The following is a 20,573-nucleotide window of genomic DNA, read 5'->3' on the forward strand; positions in this document are numbered from 1 at the left end:
GTACGTCTTCTTCTGGATCCATTCTACGCTGAGTCCTGGCTTCTTGTAAACAAGTAGGCTCAGACAATTTCGGAAAATATAGTTTTTTAACAGTCTGTTGATGTTTTCTTTTACTTTTTTTTTGCATATAAACCATTAGGCACGAATCCAGCACCTCTTATTATTTATAAACTTTTAAAAGAACTTTAACGGGCACTTAAAGACAAAACAATAAATCAGAGTCAGGAGAGGTCTGGAAGGCACGTCTGTTCCCTACGCCATCTTGCCACGACCCCCCTTAATTTTCTGAGATTGGGCCCTAATGTTGTAGTTGGTTAATGAGCCACAAGCACAGTATGACTTCCACCTTTTTCAGTCTCTTCCATACCTCCATCTTCTGCTTAAGGGCAAGTACTACATGTTTACACCTGCTGGTTGTTTTTCTTTTGTCATGGCAATGGTTAAGGGGGAAATTTGCCCAAAATAATGTCCTGCGAAATGAAATCTCTGTTTACGTTGGTCACAAGGCAGGCACTGGTTGCAGGTGTTGCCTGGTGCGCAAGTGGTGGATTCATGAACTAACAGCGAGGCACGCCAATTAAAAACATAACAATTTTTACCTATTATTTTATTCTTGTAAATTTTAATTTATTTTTCTTGTTTGCTTGAGGCTGTCGAGTTGCTTGAATTACAGATACCAGGGAGTTTACTGTATTAGGAATCAGTGGGGGTACTTAATATCATTTGAAACACAATATGAGCAGAATATTACCTCTCATCTTTGACCTTTTCAGGAAATTCCGACAAAGAAGAATCATTACGTTTCAGAGTTAATGCCCAGCAAAACACAATATTGGCAAAAAGGGGATATAGAAAGAAGAAAAATCAGCCCAAGTTCCATTCTTGATTGCTACGTCAGATTTTCCCATTGGGATAAAGCTGGTTAAACTTAGTTCTGAATCCAAATGCAATGGAAAAACTCACCAACCCGCATTTGTTAGACACTATGTCACTTAGCAATCCAAAACATAGTGAAAATTAATTATTTGGAAAATGCAATGACTTCAAACATCAGATTGAGTACCCTATAGTGATTTTTTAAAATTCCATTTTACTTTGTTGAATTATATTTGTTGTAATTATTTTTTAAAACAACTGATCACCTCCCTTATGAAACCATCACTAATCGGCAGAAAAACATGGTTAAGGATTTAATAAATAATGTAATGGTTTTGTGAGGCAATAATCTAATACTCTCATCATCAAAGCCCTAATTTTGCTGATGTAAATGCTAACTGATTTCATTTACTTTCATATAAAATTACAGTTAAATTGATGTCACATACAACTTATGATATATTGGAGGTGAAAATAAAATGAAATTTTCAATTCAGTTTCATTCATAAATTGAGCTAAAATATCAAGATTTCAATGCAAAGAAAATTTAAAAAATGGATTGTGTTAAGAAGTGACTCACTAAGGTCATCATTGGAATCTTCCGTACCTTTCCCACCACAACACATGATAAAAGGCACTCTTCGTTCCACAACAGCCCGGCATTGTACACACTTTTTCATTAGGCTTGCACAATCTGAAAAAGTTTATAAAAATTCCCCATTTGTATGTATTTAATCATTTACATACATTTTAAAATTTCCAATTAGTTTTAAAAGCTTCAATTTTATTGACACATGAACAAGTCAGACTTGGCAAATCATTTAAAGAAAACCAGTTATTAAATAATCTTCAGGCCCTTCTCTCATTTTATGTAGATATATTAGATTCAACTTTATTGTCATTTGTGCTAAGTACAGATATAAAGCCAAATGAAATGAAATTAGCATCTAACCAGAAGTACAAAGAATAGTGCTATTTACAAGTACAGTACAACTTTGATTATCTGAAATGTTCTGGACTGGACCTATTTTAGATGACTGAATTTTTTAGGTAACTGGTCTTTTTTTTTTTACAAACAGCCCTGTAGTAACAGCAAATCACTTGTATCAGTTTGGCTCTGAAAAAAAAATATAACTGAGGGTTTCGGATGGTTTCAGATATCCTTGTTTATCCAAAATTTTTCAAAGATGAACAGATGCCACTTCCGGGTCGAAAATAAATTATGGATAAGTGAGGATTTTGGATAATCGGAGTTGTACTGTAACTGCAAATAAAAGCAAGCGCTCTAGCAAACAAACAAGAATAAAAGTACTGACAGTACAGCATGGGTGCAATACTGTTCAGCGCTGTGATGCAAGGTTCAGCAAGGTCACAGCTGCAGGAAATAAGCTCTTTCTGAGCCTGCTTGTTCGGGAGCGGAAGCTCCTGTAACGCCTACCCGATGGAAAGAGAGTAAGAAGTCCATAGATAGAGTGAAATGCTTCCTTTATAATGCCAGGCAGTGTTTCTGGTAGATGTTCTCAATGGTGGGCAATTGGGGATATGGAAGTCTTAAAAATGTATTTGTATAAAATTTGTCCCAAGTTCTGGTACATAGCCAAACAGTTTAAAAGATTAGCTCAGCCTCTTGGTTATTTGAATCATGAATCAAACTGTTTTGAGATTTTAAATCTCCAATGGAGAGCAAATATTTACTAATTCCTATGATGAACTGTTGAGATGGTGTAACTAGAGACAGTTTAATATCTCTTGCATCATAATTAATTCATCTGATAAAAGAAATGGTGCAAGTGTTTACAAGAGTCTACAAACTGTGTTGCTTCGTTTGCATAGATCCAAGGGATGTTCTGATCAACCAGTGAAAGAGAGAAAGTTGAAAATGGGACATCAGTTGAGAGTTGCTTCTTAACCAAATGTGGGGCATGTAAGTGAATAAAAATGACATAAACTAGATTTCAATTAGTAAGTACTCAAAACTGTCAGTGACAAAATATTAGGAATAATGATGTTTGTCTTTTTAGTGCAGACACTTTATTGTAAAGTAACTGTTCCAGTTTGAGCAAATATAGGCCTGATCTATGGACTCATGAGCAATGAAAGATCTCGAGCTTTTCTTTTTAATACTTCTTTTTTCTAGAACATAACTGGAAGTAATCTTGTTGTGCAGAAATATTCATGATTTGCAAAAAAGGAAGCACCACAATGATGAGTAATGGCAACATAGCAATTATATCACTAAGGTGGCAACTACATCACCATGAAGATTTAGTGTACAAGCTCTTGTGGAATTTGCAATATGGACTGTCTCTATATCCTCAAATGAGGTGTGGCCCTCATGTATACTCAAGGAGCACCCTGTCATTTTGTCCACAAAGGATGACACTACCTGCTGCCATTTTCCTGCTTGCTGCTGTTCTTGCACAGAAGGCAAAGATTGTACTCTTGTGAATGCCAGGTTGTGAAATTTGCAGCAAAGTATAATATTGCAATCCTCTGAGTGAGGTAAAACACTAAAGACACTATGGTTGAAGTAAAAACACAATCCTGGAGAAACTCAGCAGATCAAGTGTACTTTAAAGATAAAGATGAATAACCAACATTTTGGGCTTGAGCCTTTCATCAAGGTATGAAAAAATATAGGCAGGTGCCTGAACAAAATGGTGTGGGGGAGGGACCGCTGAGTGACATAAGTGTGAAAACCACATCTCAAAGATCTGAAAGCCAATCCTGTCTCTGCTCCTCCCCTTACTGGTACTCAGAGATTAATGCTGGAGCCTCAACTACTGATACAATCTACATCAATATAGGATCTTGTGTGTCTAAAATTATAGAATAGTGTGATTCACATGCAAGACAGAAGCAGATTATCAATTTTTAATAATATATAAACAAAATAAAGCATATGGAAAAGAAAAAAATTAAATTTTCATCCATGCATGAAATTTCTTTTAAAAAATTAAAGAACTAATGTTCAAATGTTCATAAGCCAATTTAAATTTAATGACTCTTTTGTTCCTGTTTATTGCTGATGGCAGTCCGCACGTCTGCCTGTGCACCCAAGCGATTTCTAGATTTTGTCTTGATTGACAAAAGGGCACTAAATCCAGACTCGCTTAAGTATGTGGTCGCGAATGGGATGAGCACAGTTAGTGCTTTTTCACAAAGTCTTGGAAACATGTCCATTGTCGAACACCAATATTGTTCCAAAGTTTTGCTTTCAAACTGCATTTCAAGAACATGATTTGTGCGCAGTTCAATAAGATCTCCCTTTAGCTCTTCATCATCCGACATATTATCCAAATTGAAGGAGTATGGATTTATAAAAAAAACTGAAATGTTATCTTGCACCCCCTGGAATGCTAGCTCGCACCCCCAGTTGGGAAACCCTGTCTTAAAAGATAGAGGTGTTACTTAGCTAGCTGTCAAAGATTTTTCAGCAATTTCATGTGTTGGCCTTATGTGGACACCTTTCTCTTCTCACCTCAAATCTCTATCTCATATAATAGGACTTAAAACAGAAAATACTGTCTCAGAGTTGATTTTTATAAGATGTAAGTGCAATCTGTGCCTATAATACAGCATCACTGGCAGGAAAGTAAAATTACATTGTGAATTGTTTACATAAGTTTTTTTTGCGGAGGTCTCTGAATTGCTGAATTGGAAGTCTTTCAGATTTATACTTCAACTACTGCTTCAATTTGGTGGATAAACACCAGCAGCCAATTTTCATAAAAATTGTAGAGAAAGAGAACTTACAATGAAAATAAACGAGTGAAAAAATTGCTTCCTTGTACAAAATCACAACAGATTAAATGATGTTCTTGAGCAGTATATATATCTACGTTACAGCTTTCAAAAGATGCAAGTATTAAAAAAAATGTCTTGAGTTACCATTGGCCATCAGAAAAGTGGTATAGGTGCCACAAGATTTGCACCACTAAATTCAGGAACAGCTACTACCCCTCCACCATCAAAACTCAATCAGGGACTCATTTAAGAACTCTTACTTGTGGACTTTATTGATTTTATAAATTCTCTCTGTACTGCAGTCAATTTGTTTACATTTGTTATCTGTTTACAGTTCTTTATTTGTTTACATGTATATGCTGTGTACAGTTTTTTTTGCACTACCAATAAATGGCAATTCTGCCTTGTCCACAGAAATAGAATCTGAGAGTTGTATGTGATGTCATGTATGTACTCTTGTCAATAAATCTGAATATGTTTGAGAAGAAGAGTAGTTTCCCATCTTGTATTGCGTCTGCAATTTCTACTTGGTTTGTTACGAGCCCAAAGGACCCCAAAACCCAGCAGCAATAGATATTCACCGCGACAAGTAGTTACTTAAACAAAAGTTGTTTTTAATTATCTTTAAACATGAAAACAGAATCAAACTTTATCTTATCTCAATTAACTTAACTAACCCAACCTAACTCCCTTCTAATTCTAAGTGCACGCATATGTAATGTGTGTGTAAATTTAAGATAAGTTCTTTGGTTAACAGTTCAATCTCACTTCTCATTCTTTCAAGTTCTCTGGTTGCAGGCAATTCTTATACTGTGCACAGAATTTACATGTATAAAGTTCACCAGGCTTTGGTGCTTGAAAGGTAAATGTTTACTCATCAGGAAGGTTCTTTTAGGTTTGCAGAGAGAGATTCGTTTTTTCAGGATTTCCACAACCGAGGTACCACCATTAGTCACCTCAATGTCTTGCTGATAAAACTTGTCCCATCGGGGTTCTCCAGATGATAACTTCCTTCTTTCAGGCTACCAGAGAGTTCCTTTCTGTTCCACTTATTCCTAGAGCAACATCAGACAGATAGCACTTCTAGCCATCTGCCACTCTGGAGCTTCTGTTTCAGTTCCAACCAGCTTCTCCTGCTTGTTTCAGCTGTGACTTTCTCTCTCCATCTCAGATTCCAACTGCCAGCCACATGTCCTTCCCTCTCTCTCACTTGCAAAACCCCCTCCTTCTTCAGCAAACAATAGGAGTTAGTCTTCTGCTCCCATCTGTTGTTTTAGGTAAACAAACCTTTGAGTGAGCACTTTGCAGAAAGGTCATAAGTCTTGTAAAAATGGTCAACACAGGTGACCTGTCTCAAGTCTATTAATTTCATGTCATCATTTCAATTAGCACCTATTTGTGAAATTTGCATAGCATTCTCCATAGTTTCTGTAAAGTCACTGAATATGAATTCTTCAGTATTTCAAATAAGATCTGTTTTAAAATGTATGTATGTAACCTAATCTAATTTTACCAATTTATCTCCCAAATACATCTATGAATATTTCATCACAGGTTCACACTTTTGATTTACTTCCAGTCCCACTGAGTTTACAACAGTGGACTTGGCTGTGGGCTTGCACCCAAACATCAAGGTCAGATGTAGGACCAGTGAAAATAATAGGGCTAGAGTTTGAATTTAGAAATAAGATAGGATCTGGGAGATACGTTCAGGACTGGTAATAGACTTCTTTTGAGAATTTCAGGTTTGCGTCTAAATCCAGATTAAGATTCAGAATGGTTAAGGTGCATGTTGGTGGACATCAGGAGAATTGTCCTTCATATCTAAAATTTTTAGTTTGACTAGTAACAGCCAACTTTGATTTGGCATTTCACTCTTCACTGGCCTCAGTCCAATTGCACTTGAGCTTATTTATTTCTGATAAGATCATACTAGAGAATTCAAGTTTATTTCTAAAAATAATTTAGGATGAGGATTTTTGTTTAAGTTTAAGGGTTGTCACTAAAAGGAAAAAAATAGCATGTCAGAAATTCTTTTTTTGCCTTTACATTCAATGGTGATTATTGATCAAATATATTGCAATAAAATTAATTATCTTTTAAAAAATCTATTATAAGAGATCTTCTTTGAATTTCTTTATAAATGAGAATTCCATGTAGGCTAATTGAATGTTGGTTAACTCAGTATTCTATAATTTCTTTTGAATTAACTGCACAAATCTTTGAACACAAGTTAGGGATTTTCAGCATACAGATCAGAAATCAGTACTGGATAAGTCAAAATTTCAGTGAAAAAGCAAAGTGATAAATACAATTTCTTGGTTTCCACATCCAAATATATGCAAATTAAACTCATACTCACTCTCACAGGCACACATGTGACCACAAGGCTGGAAAAGCACTGCTGCCTTCTTATCAGAACATACCACGCATTCCTCAATCTGTTGGTAAATGAATTAGTTTCATTTTAGTCAGGAAAATAAAATGTAACTTACAATTCCTTCACCCTAAATGATTTCCAACTTCCCTAAAGTATAACCTGATTAGTTTTTCTTTACAATTTTTCATGTTTACACCAAGAATTAATAATGGTTAAGAACAGACTAAGAATAATGTATATTATATGTATGTGTATATTTTTTCTTTGGCTTGGCTTCGCGGACGAAGATTTATGGAGGGGGTAAAAAGTCCACGTCAGCTGCAGGCTCGTCAAAGCACCAAGAAATGGATCTGATCTTCCATTCTCAAATTTGAAGGTTTCACATCAAGAAAATAAAATCTTGGACCAAATTGGGAGGGGGAGTAAATTTCAAAACTGAATAAATGTTCAGGAAAAGGTAGAATTACATCAATCCACTCAGTTATATAGCAACCACACACACATCCTGACCCTTCATGGTAATGAGACTAAAATCTGTTTAATTTAATGGATCACTCTCCCTGGAATTTGACAATATAGAGAGAACCTATGACTGTGAGGTTCGGAACGACAATACCACCATCTACAAATTCGCTAATGATACCTTGATAGTGGATTATATAAGTTAGCATAGAGGAGGGAAATTGAAAGCTTGGTTAAATGGTGCATGAACAATAATCTTGTACTCAATGTCACTGTTACGAACACAGAGGACCCCAAAACCCAGCAGCAATAGAAATTCACAAAGACAAATGGTTACTTCAACAAAAGTAACTTTTAATTTTCTTTAAACATAAAAACAGGATCAAACTTTAACTTATTACTATTAACTTAACCCTCTTCTAATTCTAAGCACACATGTATGTAATGTGTGCACAAGTTCAGAAAAGTTCTTTAATTCACAGTCCAGTCTCACTTCTCACTCCTCCAAGTTCATCAGTTTCAGGCAATTCTTATACTGTGAACAGAATTTAACATTTATGAATTTCACCAGGCTTTGGTGCTTGAAAGGTAATTGGTTACCACTCAGGAAGGTTCTTGTTGGTTTTCAGAGAGAGATTTGTTGCTTGTTGGACACACACAAACTGATTCCTTTCGATCAGCCACTTCAATGTCTTGCTGAAGAAACTTGCCCCATCAAGGTTTTCAAGATGATAACCTCTTTCTTTCAGGTCACCACAGAGTTCCTTTTCTGTTTCCCTAATCTCAAGTGAAATATCATACAGCCAGCCATCTCTTCTTGTATGGACCACAAGGGCTTTGAACAGCCTGAGCTTAGAACTCACAATCTGTCTTCAAAATGGGATTTCAAACAACTTCCAAAAGCCACTGCAGAAAACCAGCAAACTCTCTCTTTCTGTCACACTTAGAGGAAAAAAATCTGATTGACTCTCTCTTTTTGCAAAACCACATGACCCTCCTAAAACAGCATACGCCACCAAAACAGCTTGCTGACTCCCAAAATCAATTCATGAGAGATCTTATCAGTTTCCTGACATGGGCCCTTCCATTTGCACCTCGTTGTGAAAATCTCCAGCACAGAAGTCTATTGTCTTTGCAGACTTGTGGGCACCACCTTATACATAACTCTTGCATTTTAAAATGAGATCTGTTTTGAAGTGTTTGAATCTTTTTGTGACCTAACTAAAACCCCACAATCCATCTTCCAAAAACATATCTATACATAACATAAATTATATCATAATCTGTCACAGTCACCAAAACCAAGGAACTGAATGTTGGCTTCAGGAAGGGAAAACCAGATGTATACAATCCAGTGATCATTGGGAGATCAGAGGTGGAGAGGGTGAGCAAATTTAATTTCTTGGGAGTCACCATCTCAGAAGATCTTTCCTTGACCCCACACACTAATGGCATCATGAAGAAAGCACATCAGCACCTCTACTTCCTCAGGAGTTTGCAGAGGTTTGGTATGACATCAAAAACCCTGGGAAATTTCTACAGATGTGTGGTGGTAAGTGTGCTGACTAGTTGCGTCACAGTCTGGTATGGGGACACCAATACCCACAAGAGTAATGCCCTGAAAAAGGTAATGAACACAGCCCAGGACAATATAGGCAAAACCCTACCCAGCATCGAGAACATTTAAGGGGAATGCTACTGTTGGAGAGCAGCAGCAATCATCAAGGAACCACACCACCCAGCATATGCTCTGTTCTCACTGCTACCATCAGGACAGAGGGAGAATTGCCACAGGACACTCGCATCACCAGGTTCAGGAACAGCTGCTACCCCTCCACCAGACTCCTCAACAATAAGCTCAATTAGAAACATTTAAGGACAATTGCACTTATTGTTATTTTTTCCTCCTCTCTGTATTGCACAATTGTTTACGTTTCTTTATTTGTTTTGGTTTTTTTTATTTAAATTTTTTATTTTTCACACTATAAACCACATTGACCAAAATACATAGACATTTTTCTCTTGAATATATACCGTGTCATTCTCTCCCCTTTTCCCCCTCCCTTCCCTCCCTCCCTCTCCCCCCACTTCCCATTTATTCAAAGTCCAATCTATAAGATACATTAAACCCGTTAAACAATGTCGTCACTTAATAAAAATAAACAAGAAATTTTTGTCTTTTACTTTTATATTCTGAGTCAGTTCATTTCATTGTCTTCTCCTTCTGTCATTTTAGGTGGTGGATGTCCATGGTAGGATTTCTCTATTGTATTTCATGTATGGTTCCCATATTTGTTCGAATATTGTGATGTTATTTTTTCTAATGGAATACATTTATTTATTTCTATGTACCATTGTTGTATTCTCAAGTTGTCTTCTAATTTCCAGATTGACATAATACATTTTTTTGCTACAGCCAGGGCTATCATAATAAATCTTTTTTGTGCTCCATCCAAATCAAGTCCAAATTTTTTATTTTTTATATTACTTAGAAGGAAGATCTCTGGGTTCTTTGGTATATTGCTTTTTGTGATTTTATTTTACATGTACATTGTGTAGTTTTTTTGCACTACCAATAAGTGGTAATTCTGCCTTCCCTGCAGGAAAAAGAATCTCAATGTTGTATGCACTCTGACAATAAATCTGAAATCTAATAGAAAGGGTACATCTTCAGAAATTAAATGAATGGAATTACACAAAGACAATCCACAAAGAGGTACTATTACCTTTGTTCGAGACTGCACTTGATCTTTACAGATAAGGCATTTTTTAACCCGTGGTGAGCAGAGGAAGCAAGTAGCAATGTGTCCACAAGGTCCAAACAAAGTGTCGCGTTTCATATCTGAGCAAACCATGCACTCTTCCAAAGTCTCTGTATCATTGTTAATCATAGAAGGACTACGTGATCCCACCTGTCCACTGAAACAAGGCGTAAAATAATTAATATCCCCATAAATATGTCAGTTTTCTATTGGGATAAAATACTTAAACCAATTAAAGTCTACAATCAAGTCATCAAGCTCAAAAATAAAGTTTGGTTGTTTTTAAAGAATATGCAAAAGCTTTCTTCCACTCCCAGCTTCAGTAGGTATAGTTCTAAGGTCATATTTAACTTTGGCTATGCCACTACCGGTAAATAGATAATTTTCCCTTCCATAACTGAGAGGTTTCAAGGAAAATTAGCACTTGCATTATCTACCAAGATGAACTAAAACAGCAGGGATCGAACTTTGAAATTGGGACATTTCTAGAGTGGACAGCTCAGCATCAAATTAAGAAGTGCTTTAGGAAATCTTTCTTTGGCTTGGCTTCGCGGACGAAGATTTATGGAGGGGGTAAAGGTCCACGTCAGCTGCAGGCTCGTTTGTGGCTGACAAGTCCGATGCGGGACAGGCAGACACGGTTGCAGCGGCTGCAGGGGAAAATTGGTTGGTTGGGGTTGGGTGTTGGGTTTTTCCTCCTTTGCCTTTTGTCAGTGAGGTGGGCTCTGCGGTCTTCTTCAAAGGAGGTTGCTGCCCGCCGAACTGTGAGGCGCCAAGATGCACGGTTTGAGGCGAGATCAGCCCACTGGCGGTGGTCAATGTGGCAGGCACCAAGAGATTTCTTTAGGCAGTCCTTGTACCTCTTCTTTGGTGCACCTCTGTCACGGTGGCCAGTGGAGAGCTCGCCATAGAACACGATCTTGGGAAGGCGATGGTCCTCCATTCTGGAGACGTGACCCACCCAGTGCAGCTGGATCTTCAGCAGCGTGGACTCGATGCTGTCGACCTCTGCCATCTCGAGTACTTCGACGTTAGGGATGAAAGCTTTAGGAAATACTGGGTAGAAAAATCACTGTTTTTGTGGTTGATCTTGTAGGCCATTCACCAATTGTGTCTCAGTCAACAGGACCAGAAATTTAAAATGTTATCTGCATCCAGCTGTTACTTCACAAAAAACTTGAGGGGAATCTGGTTAAAGCTGCTGCTGAATCCAATCATAGAAGAACACAATATTTGATGGAAAACTTCAGCATGCATCCTGCTAGTGCAAAAAAGTCTTGTATTTTGGGGTCTGCAAGAAGGACTTGTGAGGCAAAGGATATTCATAAGACGTAGGAGCAAAATGTAGGCCATTTGGCCCATTGAGTTTGCTCTGGCATTCAAATCATGGATGATGAGTTTTTCCTCTCAACTCCATTATCCTGCCTTCTCTCCATAACCTTTGAACCTTATCAATTCCTGTGAGTCTTTTCAAGTTACAGCAATTCAGATAGTTTTGGGGACATGGGTAAAAATTACAGTTTTTGAACATGCCATTTTGTTTTTTTTTAATTAGTTACTATGCAGCAGCAGAAGTTCATTGCTATTGTGGGTCAGATTGTATTGACCTGGGCTCTTCACCAAGTTAAAGTAAAATAAAGTATAAAAATTGAGTGGTGCTGTAAACTTCAGCTCGAATTTTAAAATGATTTACTTTCATTTTAACATTTAAGACTATCTGAATCTTTCAGATATTTAAAAAATGACTTGGTTTTGACAGAACACAATGGCCCGTCACCAGCTTTGTGTGGTTTTCTACACAAAGCTTTCTGGTGTTGTAGGGACACTCTGTCCAGTTCTCACTGCTAGACATCAGGGCCATGAAAGAGGAACTCTCCACATTTGGTCAAGGTAGGTAGAGGTGGAAAGGTTCAACAGGCAGTGGTATCAGGTTGGGGCTGTGAGTTGTTATGGGGGTTTAGGGAGGAAGAGTTTGGTAATTGCAACATAGTACCACATACCATTACACCTCCATAAATAGTTAAGAGTACAAAATATTGTTAGCACTCACTTATACCCTCCTAAAGGACTTGAGTAACATTAAGACATTGCTGTGATCAGTAATAACTTTTGTCCATCAATTGTGTGTGGCAGAGCCCAGCAATATATGGGTTCTGCAGTACAGGAGATGCCTTTTAGTGTTTCATGTACAAACAAGAGAACTTCCACAGAAATATTTAAAATCTTACATGCGGCAACAATCTTGTACTGTTTATTGATAACATAATCTCTGCTACTGAATTACCTACCACTGGCATTTTCAATAACTTGATGGTCTCTGAACATATTATAAGCAATATAAAATATCAAACTAATCAATAATCTTAAAAAAGTCTGAAATTAATACACTCCACTTGACACAATTCATTAATGATTGTAACAGTGACAAATAAATATTGGTGCACCAACCTGACTTTTTCTTTGTGACATTTTGCCAGGACCTTACAGAGGTTTGGATCTGGGCAAAGATCTAGTGGTGACTGTCCTTTTTTATTGCGAATAGCAAGATCAGCTCCATTTGCAGCTAGAAAGCAAGCAATAGAAGCAGCACTCTTTTTATCTGCTCCTTGTGTCCCAAGACCCATAAGCAACTAGAAAAAAGAATGATACATTTTAAAACATGCCAGCATGATTAAATATTAGCAACTTTTAAAAATAAAGATCAAGATTTTTTCCAGTTATAACATACAAAATTATTGTAAGAAATGTTTTCCAATGGTACGAGAACTCCTCATACATATTTCATATTACTTGCAGTTTTCAAAGGTGAAGTTCCTTTATTCAGTTCGAATAAAAATTATTCAATAAAACTGCAGCTCCCACTAGTGGTTTTTCCACACATTTAAAAAAATTATTCCTTCACCAAAACCAACTTTCCCAACGTGGGAATCTTTGTTAAACTCTCTTTCTTGAAACTCTCCTTCTCAACCTCTTCCTCCAATTCAGTTAAGTGCAAGGCTCTCTATCATCGATAGATCCAAAAACAACATTTGATCAAGATTGTTTGTGGCATCAACACCAGAGACAGCTAGTATGCAGGAAATATAAGAAAAGGAAGAAAATACGTTGAAGATTTGCAAGTTGCGGCTGTTTAATGTCAAAAAAGTATCAGATTGAAATCAAAATAAATTCTTTGCTCAATAATTCTAATTAGGCAATTTTAAAATAAAGGCAAACACAGTATAGATACACACCAGCTATGATAGGGAGTACAAGTCATAACAACCTACAAAGCAATGGCTAACACCATACATAGCTGTGATGCTTCATTACCTGATGAGCTGAACACCTTCTATGCCCACTTTGAGAAGAAGAACCAAACCATGCCTATTAGAATCCTTGCAAAGGCTGAGGACCCTGTGATAGCTGTCAGTGAGGATGACGTCAGAACACCATTCAAGAGGGTGAACCTTTGCAAGGTGTCAGGCCCTCACAGCGTACCTGGCAGGGAACTGAAAATCTGCGTCAACCAACTAGCCAAATGTTCAAAATATTTTCAAAGACTCATTGCTGCAGTCAGAGGTTCCCACCTGCTTCAGAGTAGTGTGTGCTGCCTCAACAACTATCGCTCAGTAGTACGAACTTCTACTGTGATGAAATGGTTTGAGAAGCTGGTCATGGCCAGAATAATGTGTACCTAAATTGTCTATCGTCACCATTGCTCCACAGCAGATGCAATATTGCTGGCTTTCCACTCAGCTCTGGATCACCTTGAAAACAGCAATTCATATATACAGCTGTTCTTCATTGACTACATTATTCCCTCAGTGCTGGTCATGAAGCTACAAACACTGGGACTCTGTACCCCACTCTGCAACTGGATCCTTGACTTTCTCATTGGAAGACAACAGGGAGTATGAATTGGAAGCAACGTCTCCTTCTCACTGATTATCAACACAGGCACACCCCAATGGTCCGTGCTTAGCCCTCTGCTCTATTCATTATACACCCATGACTGTGTGGCCAGGGACAATTCCAATGCTATCTACAAGTTTATCAATGACACCACAGTTATCGGCAGAATCACAAATGGCAATGAGGAAGCATACAGGAGGGAGATAGATCAGCTCTTTGAGTGGTGTCACACCAACAACTTTGCATTCAATGTTATCAAAACCAAGGAGATAATTGTGGACTTCAGGAGGAAGTCAGGGGAACATGATCCAGTAATCATCGAGGCTCAGTAGTGAAAAGGGTCAAGAATTTCAAATTCCTGGGTGACAACATCTCAGATTTGATCTGGAGCCTCCATATTGATGTAATCATGAAGAAGGCTCGCCAGTGGCTATATTTTGTGAGGTGTTTGAGGAGATTCTGTATGTCACCAAAGGCTTTCGTAAACATCTACAGGTGTACCGTGGAGAGCATTCTGGCTGGTTGCATCAGTGTCTGTTATTGAGGTGTCAAATCTCAGGACAAGAAAAAATTCTGGAGGCTTGTTAACTTGGCCTGCGACATCACAGGTACCAGACTTCATTCCATCAAGAACATCTACATGAGAGGGTGTTTTTTAAAAAAAAAGCAGCCTGTATCCTAAAGACCCCCACCTCCTAGGCCATGTCCTCTTCACTCTGCTACCATTGGGGAAAATATACAGGAGCCTAAAGACAAGCACTCAACAGCACAAGGACAGCTTCTTCCCCGCTGCCATCAGATTCCTGAATAATCAATGATCCAAAGACACTGCCTTACTTTTCGTGCACTATTATTTTAATTTTGTTTTAGATTATTGTTGTAAGATGGTTTATAATATGAATGTTTGCTCTATGATGTTGCCACAAAACACCAGATTTTGTGACTTGATCATGACAACAAATTCCGATTCTCAGTATTTGTATCCAAATCTATACTGAACTCCAATAATCTGTCCTCCTTGCACTTTTCAACTACATTGTAATTTGGTCATTAAAATATCTTAAATTTAAGGGTTTACATTTAATCATGGTCTTACTGTCCTCCTCACAGTAATGTTCTCCAGGCATCCTTTAAAAAAATTGTAGCCTTTGTCTCTTGAAAAATGCAAGTACTCTCAATGGTGTAGGCCAGGATTCTGAATTCCCTCCTCTCCAAATCACTACCTTCCTCTCACTCTTTATCCTCTTTTATTTTGTCCTGATGTTAATTCTTGTCTGTAAAGTACCACAGGATCTTACAGGACAGAAACCGGCCCCTTCAGCCCTTCTAGTTTGTCCTTAACCATTTTTTTTGCCTACTCCCACTGACCTGCACCCAGATGGTAGTCCTCCAGACATCTCCCATCCATGTACCTGTCCAAATTATTTTTCAATTTTAAAATGGAGCCCGCATTCACCATTTCAGCAGGCAGCTCGTTCCACACTCCCACCACTCTCTGTGTGAATAAGTTCCTCCTCATGTTTCCCCTTAACTTTTCCCCTTTCCCTCTTAACCGCTGTCCTCTTGTTTGTATCTCATCTACCTTCAGTTGAAAAGGCCTACCTGCATTCACTCTGTCTATCCCCTTCTTAATTTTAAATATCTCTTTCAAACCTCCCCTTGTTCTTCTACGCACCAGGGAATAAAATCCTAACCTCTTTAACCTTTCCCTGTAACCCAGTTCCTGAAGTCCAGGCAACATACTAGTAAATCTTCTCTGCATTCTTTCTATCTTATTGATATCTTTTCTGCAGTTAGGTGACCAAAACTGCACACAATACTCAAAATTTAGCCTCACCAATTTCTTATACAACTTCATCACAACATCCCAACTCCTAAAGGTCAATATGCCAAAAGCTCACTTTACAACCCTATTCACCTGTGACACTACTTTCAGGGAATAATATATCTGTATTCCCAGATCCCTCTGTTCTTCACACTCCTCAATGCCCTACCATTTACTGTTTATGTCCTTTCAGCATGCAACACCTCACACATGTCTGCATTAAATTCCATCTTCCATTTGTCACCCCATTTTTCCAGTTGATCCAGATCCCTCTAAGCATTGGAAACCTTCTTTGCTGTCCACAACACCTACAAACTTGGTGTCATTTGCAAACTTGCTGATCCAATTTAGCACACTACCATCCAGATCACTGATGAGAAACAACAATGGTCCCAGTTCCAATCCCTGAGGCTCACCACTAGTCACAGGTCTCCAGTCTGAGAAGCCATCATCCACCACTACTCACAATATATGTTTGCTTATGCTGTAAACTGAATATAAATTATTGTCGAGGAGTTATTTAAACCTGACTGCTTATTAATGTAACATCTACATGAGATGCCACCTCACGAAGGCAAGCAACATCATAAAAGATCCCCATAACCTTGATCATGTTCTCTTCTTGCTGCTCTCTTCTGGTCAAAGGTATGGAACCCTAAAGTCCAACACCAATATGTTCAAGAACAGTTTCTTTCCAATAACAATCAGGCTTTTGAAACTCTCCATATCATTTAAAGCACAAAGCTACTACAACACTACCAAAGGGCTGTCTGCATTGGTGATAGAGCATATTCTTTTGCACTCCAAGCTAACCAACTGTGAATATCTATTATTTATTTTATTTTTCTTTTATATTTAGTATATATATTTTTTCCTCTAAGGCCCCATAATTATCCTCCATTTTCATTTGTGTCTTTAATGCCACTGGAAGCTGCAACAAGAAAACCTTTAATTCCATCTGTACATTATACTTATGCAACTGACAATAAACTCTAATTTATTCATATAACTGCCGATCTAATTTATCCAAATGAAGCACCTACAATAATCATATTGTTATGCAGGCTATGTTATTTCCAGTTGTAAAACCATACATTAAGCCATCCCTTCTTTTAAAGTGCTCTTTCAATGTAAGCCATCAAAATCTTTTCAATGTCAATAGTTGCCAATATTAAAGCGTTTTTCTTTAAACATGTACATCTCAGTAATTGATTTAAAATAATCTTCTGTGATGTATCCTCCATATCAACAAGCATGCTGAAATGAAATTTGCTGATGAATCCACAGAAGAGGGTTGTATAAAAAGGGTTGATGAGTCAGCCTACAGGGGGAATATTGAAAACTTGGCTGAATGGTGCATCAACAACAACCTCGCAACTCAATGTCACCAAAACCAAGGAGCTGAATGCAGACTTTAGGAAGGGAAAACAAGAGGTGTACAATCCAGTGATCATTGGGAGATCAGAGATGGAGAAATTGAGCAAATTTAAATTGCTGGGAATCACTATCATGGAGGATCTTTCCTGGATCCAACACACTAATGTCATTGTGAAGGAAACACGTCAGTGTCTCTACTTCCTCAGGAGTTTGCAGAGGTTTGGTATGGCAAACTCCAAATGTATAGTGGAAAGTGTGCTGATCAGCTGGATCATGACCTGGCGTGAGAGCACCAATACCTCTAATCAGAAAGCCCTGCAAAAGGTAGTGGACACAGCCCAGTACATTACAGGCATAACTCTCCCCGCCATTGAGAAAATCTACATGAAATGCTGTAGTCGGAGAGCAGTTGTAATCATCAAGCTTCCATAGCTCCCAACATATGCTTTGTTCTCACTCCTGCCATCAGGAAAAAGGAATAGATCCCTCAAGACTCATACCACCATGTACAGGAACAGTTGCTTCTCCTCCACCAGACTCCCAAACAACAAACTCAGAGACTCATTTAAGAACTTTTACTTTGCACATTATTTATCCCTGAATACTTTTTTTCTGTATTGCAATTTGTTTACATTTTTGTTGCTTTACATTTCTTGAGTACGGCTTTTGCACTATTGTGTAAGTAGAAATTCTGCTTGGCCCAGAGGAAAAAGAATCTCAGGGTTGTATGCTAGGTCATGCATGTGCCCTGACAATATCTCTGAACTTTGACTTTGAACTGTACCTCATGAAACATAATAATTTTTAACATTTAAGTTTAATTCAAGAAACTATCAATCTTTTTGTTTGGAATCATGCCAGCAAAAAGATACAACAGCTGTGTTTTCCCAGAAACTGGGTTGACCCATTTTCCCCATCATTACTACATATGGATTAATCGAAACAGGATCATCATCAGAACTGAGATTTGGCACAACCTAGAGATCCCTCAGCCCACTGAAAATTTGCTGATAATCAACCATCCGTTTTCATACCAAGTCTCTCCTAACCTATTTCATTCACCCCACATTCCCATCAGGACCCCTCAGATTGCATGACTCATTTACAAATTGGAGGCAGATGAAAGTGGCCAACTATCACTCACATATTTTTGGAACATAGGAGGAAACCCAGGCACTCATGTAACCTCAAGCTGAACCAAATTCATAATAAAAAAGTAAAACGCAAAAGTCTGTAGTCTCCATAGTTGAAGTAAAAACACAAAGCTGGAGAAAACTCAGCAGGTCAAACAGTGTTCTTTATAACAGCAAAGATAAAGATACATAAATCATGTTTCAGCTTGAGTCCTTCATCAATGTATGGAAAATTGTCAGCAGACAGCTGAATAAAAAGGTAAGGGAGGAGGAGATGATCGCAAAGGCAAGAGATTATAGGTGAAGAAGGGAGGTAGGGCACAGCAGCAAGCAAGAAGAGGAGGGATGGCTAGGTGAAGAGAGAGGGAAGGGGATGGAGAGCTGACGGAAAGAAGACAGGGGGAAGGGAAAGGGAAAGGAGAGCAGGTTCCCAAAAACCAGAAAAGTCAATGTTAATGCCATCGACTTTAGTGTGCCCAGACGGAAATCAGGTATTATTCCTCCAATTTATGGGTGGTCTTGATGGGATAGCACGAGGCCAAGGACAGACATGCGACTATGGGAGGGGGACACAGAATTGAAATGGTTGGCCACTGGGTGGTCCCCGTCGCTGGTGTGGGCAGAGAGAAGGTGCTTCACGAAGTGATCTTCATTTCAGCCAATTTTGAGTCAGTCTCCAGCATACTGTAGCCTAGTGCAAGTCCCTTGACTGCAGTCTCCAGCAGCCCACAGGCTGCATGGGCTGTTCGCCTCAAGCCCAACAGCCCACCGCCTGTGTGGGTCCTTCAGCCACAGAACCCCTCACTGGTCCGCTGCCTTGGTCATTGTCCCGTGGGTCATCTCTGCTTCTCCTTCTCAGACTTGGATGGGGATTCTGTTTTCTGGTGCTCTCCACAAATCTTTCACTTCCTTGAAGTCTGCAACCCCTTGTTGCTGCTGCCATTCATAGACACCACCATCTTGGGCGCAGACCCCATGGTGGAAGGATTTTAAATAAAACTATCTTCAGCTCTTTTAACAGGTCGTTCAAAGCCTGTATGAAGCTGACAGCATTCAGACTTGACAGTTGGACCCCACAGGAGCTCTCTGTGGGTCCGCACCAGTGGCAGTGGTGCTACTACAGCAGCTCCAATGCACTGTACATTAGGACACTTTTCCCACTCATTCTTCTCCTCTATCAATATAAAAAATAGATAGATACAGAAAATAGTATCAATAAACCATATTTACTGTGTTCTTGGAGGGCTCCCATCCACTATCGACTTTCCCCACATCCTGCATATCTTGCAGTTGACGGAGTTGGCACAAAGTATGATGGCGCAGGGCTTCATGAAGAGGTGTATCACCATCTTTATCTTGAATGTCCAATTTTGCACCAGCACGAACCAATAGCTTAAAATAAATTATAATCCACCGTTATAATTTTCTGTTGAAGGTTAATAACTTCAATTTATTTTTATTTTCAAAACTCTACATCGCACAAGTATTCGCTCTAACAGTAAAAATGAACTTAGTTATTATAGATTTCAGATCAATTATTGAATTAGAAAATTGTTATGTATGATATATAGTAGTGAAAATGAGAGGAAACACAACACACAATTGAACCCTGACAAAAAAAAACTGAATAACTTAAAGGCAGTTAGTCAATGGAAAACAGGAAAGAGACATCTGGTTTAAAGAACTGAGAATCTTTTTTCATTGGAAAGAGATACTTAAATAAAACATTACAATTAATAGCTTTATGTAAACCTTTATTCATATTGTGATTGATGCTGCTGAGGTTGTTAGCACATAGAAATTTCTTGAATGGGAAATACTGTGCAGACATACAGATTTGCTTCCAACAAATCCAAATGAAGCCAAGAAAGGATTTGGCCTGCCTGTCAAATTATGGAGCATAGGCTGCCAGTTTCTAGCAATGCCATCATTCATTGTGATGCAGCCCTAAGCCTCATCTGTCAGCAATGAGTGGCCTCACCACTTTCACCAGTCCAACACCAATTCATGTGGAAATTCATTGGCACAAGAATGCCAGTAGAGGGCAGAAGTATGGACCAAGTTTCCAGCACAGCTGTGCATAGCATCAGGGAGGATAAAAGTTTCATTAGTGCTTT

At 38.4% G+C, this 20,573-nt stretch overlaps 1 protein-coding gene and 1 long non-coding RNA gene across 3 annotated transcripts in view; one reads left to right on the forward strand and one right to left on the reverse strand.

Annotated features, from left to right (window-relative positions):
* LOC138755325 (uncharacterized) overlaps positions 1-3,770 on the forward strand; it is a 67,444-nt gene extending 63,674 nt beyond the window's left edge. The window contains exons 5-6 of the long non-coding RNA XR_011352196.1: positions 2,710-2,800; positions 3,014-3,770. This is a non-coding gene — a long non-coding RNA (uncharacterized lncRNA). The remainder of the gene's footprint in view (positions 1-2,709; positions 2,801-3,013) is intronic.
* Positions 1-20,573, reverse strand: part of mib1 (MIB E3 ubiquitin protein ligase 1) — a 240,612-nt gene that overhangs the window by 21,128 nt on the left and 198,911 nt on the right. Inside the window, exons 15-19 of one of the 2 annotated variants that reach the window (XM_069921103.1) lie at positions 19,687-19,848; positions 12,676-12,857; positions 10,192-10,384; positions 6,986-7,064; positions 1,484-1,570 (exon numbers count right to left, since the gene is read on the reverse strand). In XM_069921103.1, coding sequence (XP_069777204.1) covers positions 1,484-1,570; positions 6,986-7,064; positions 10,192-10,384; positions 12,676-12,857; positions 19,687-19,848 — 703 coding nt within the window. Of the gene's footprint in view, positions 1-1,456; positions 1,571-6,985; positions 7,065-10,191; positions 10,385-12,675; positions 12,858-19,686; positions 19,849-20,573 lie in introns of both variants that reach the window. The other variant, XM_069921102.1, reaches the window with a different exon arrangement.

This window comes from Narcine bancroftii, chromosome 2 (assembly GCF_036971445.1).
Source record: "Narcine bancroftii isolate sNarBan1 chromosome 2, sNarBan1.hap1, whole genome shotgun sequence".
In the NCBI taxonomy this organism is placed as follows: domain Eukaryota; kingdom Metazoa; phylum Chordata; class Chondrichthyes; order Torpediniformes; family Narcinidae; genus Narcine; species Narcine bancroftii.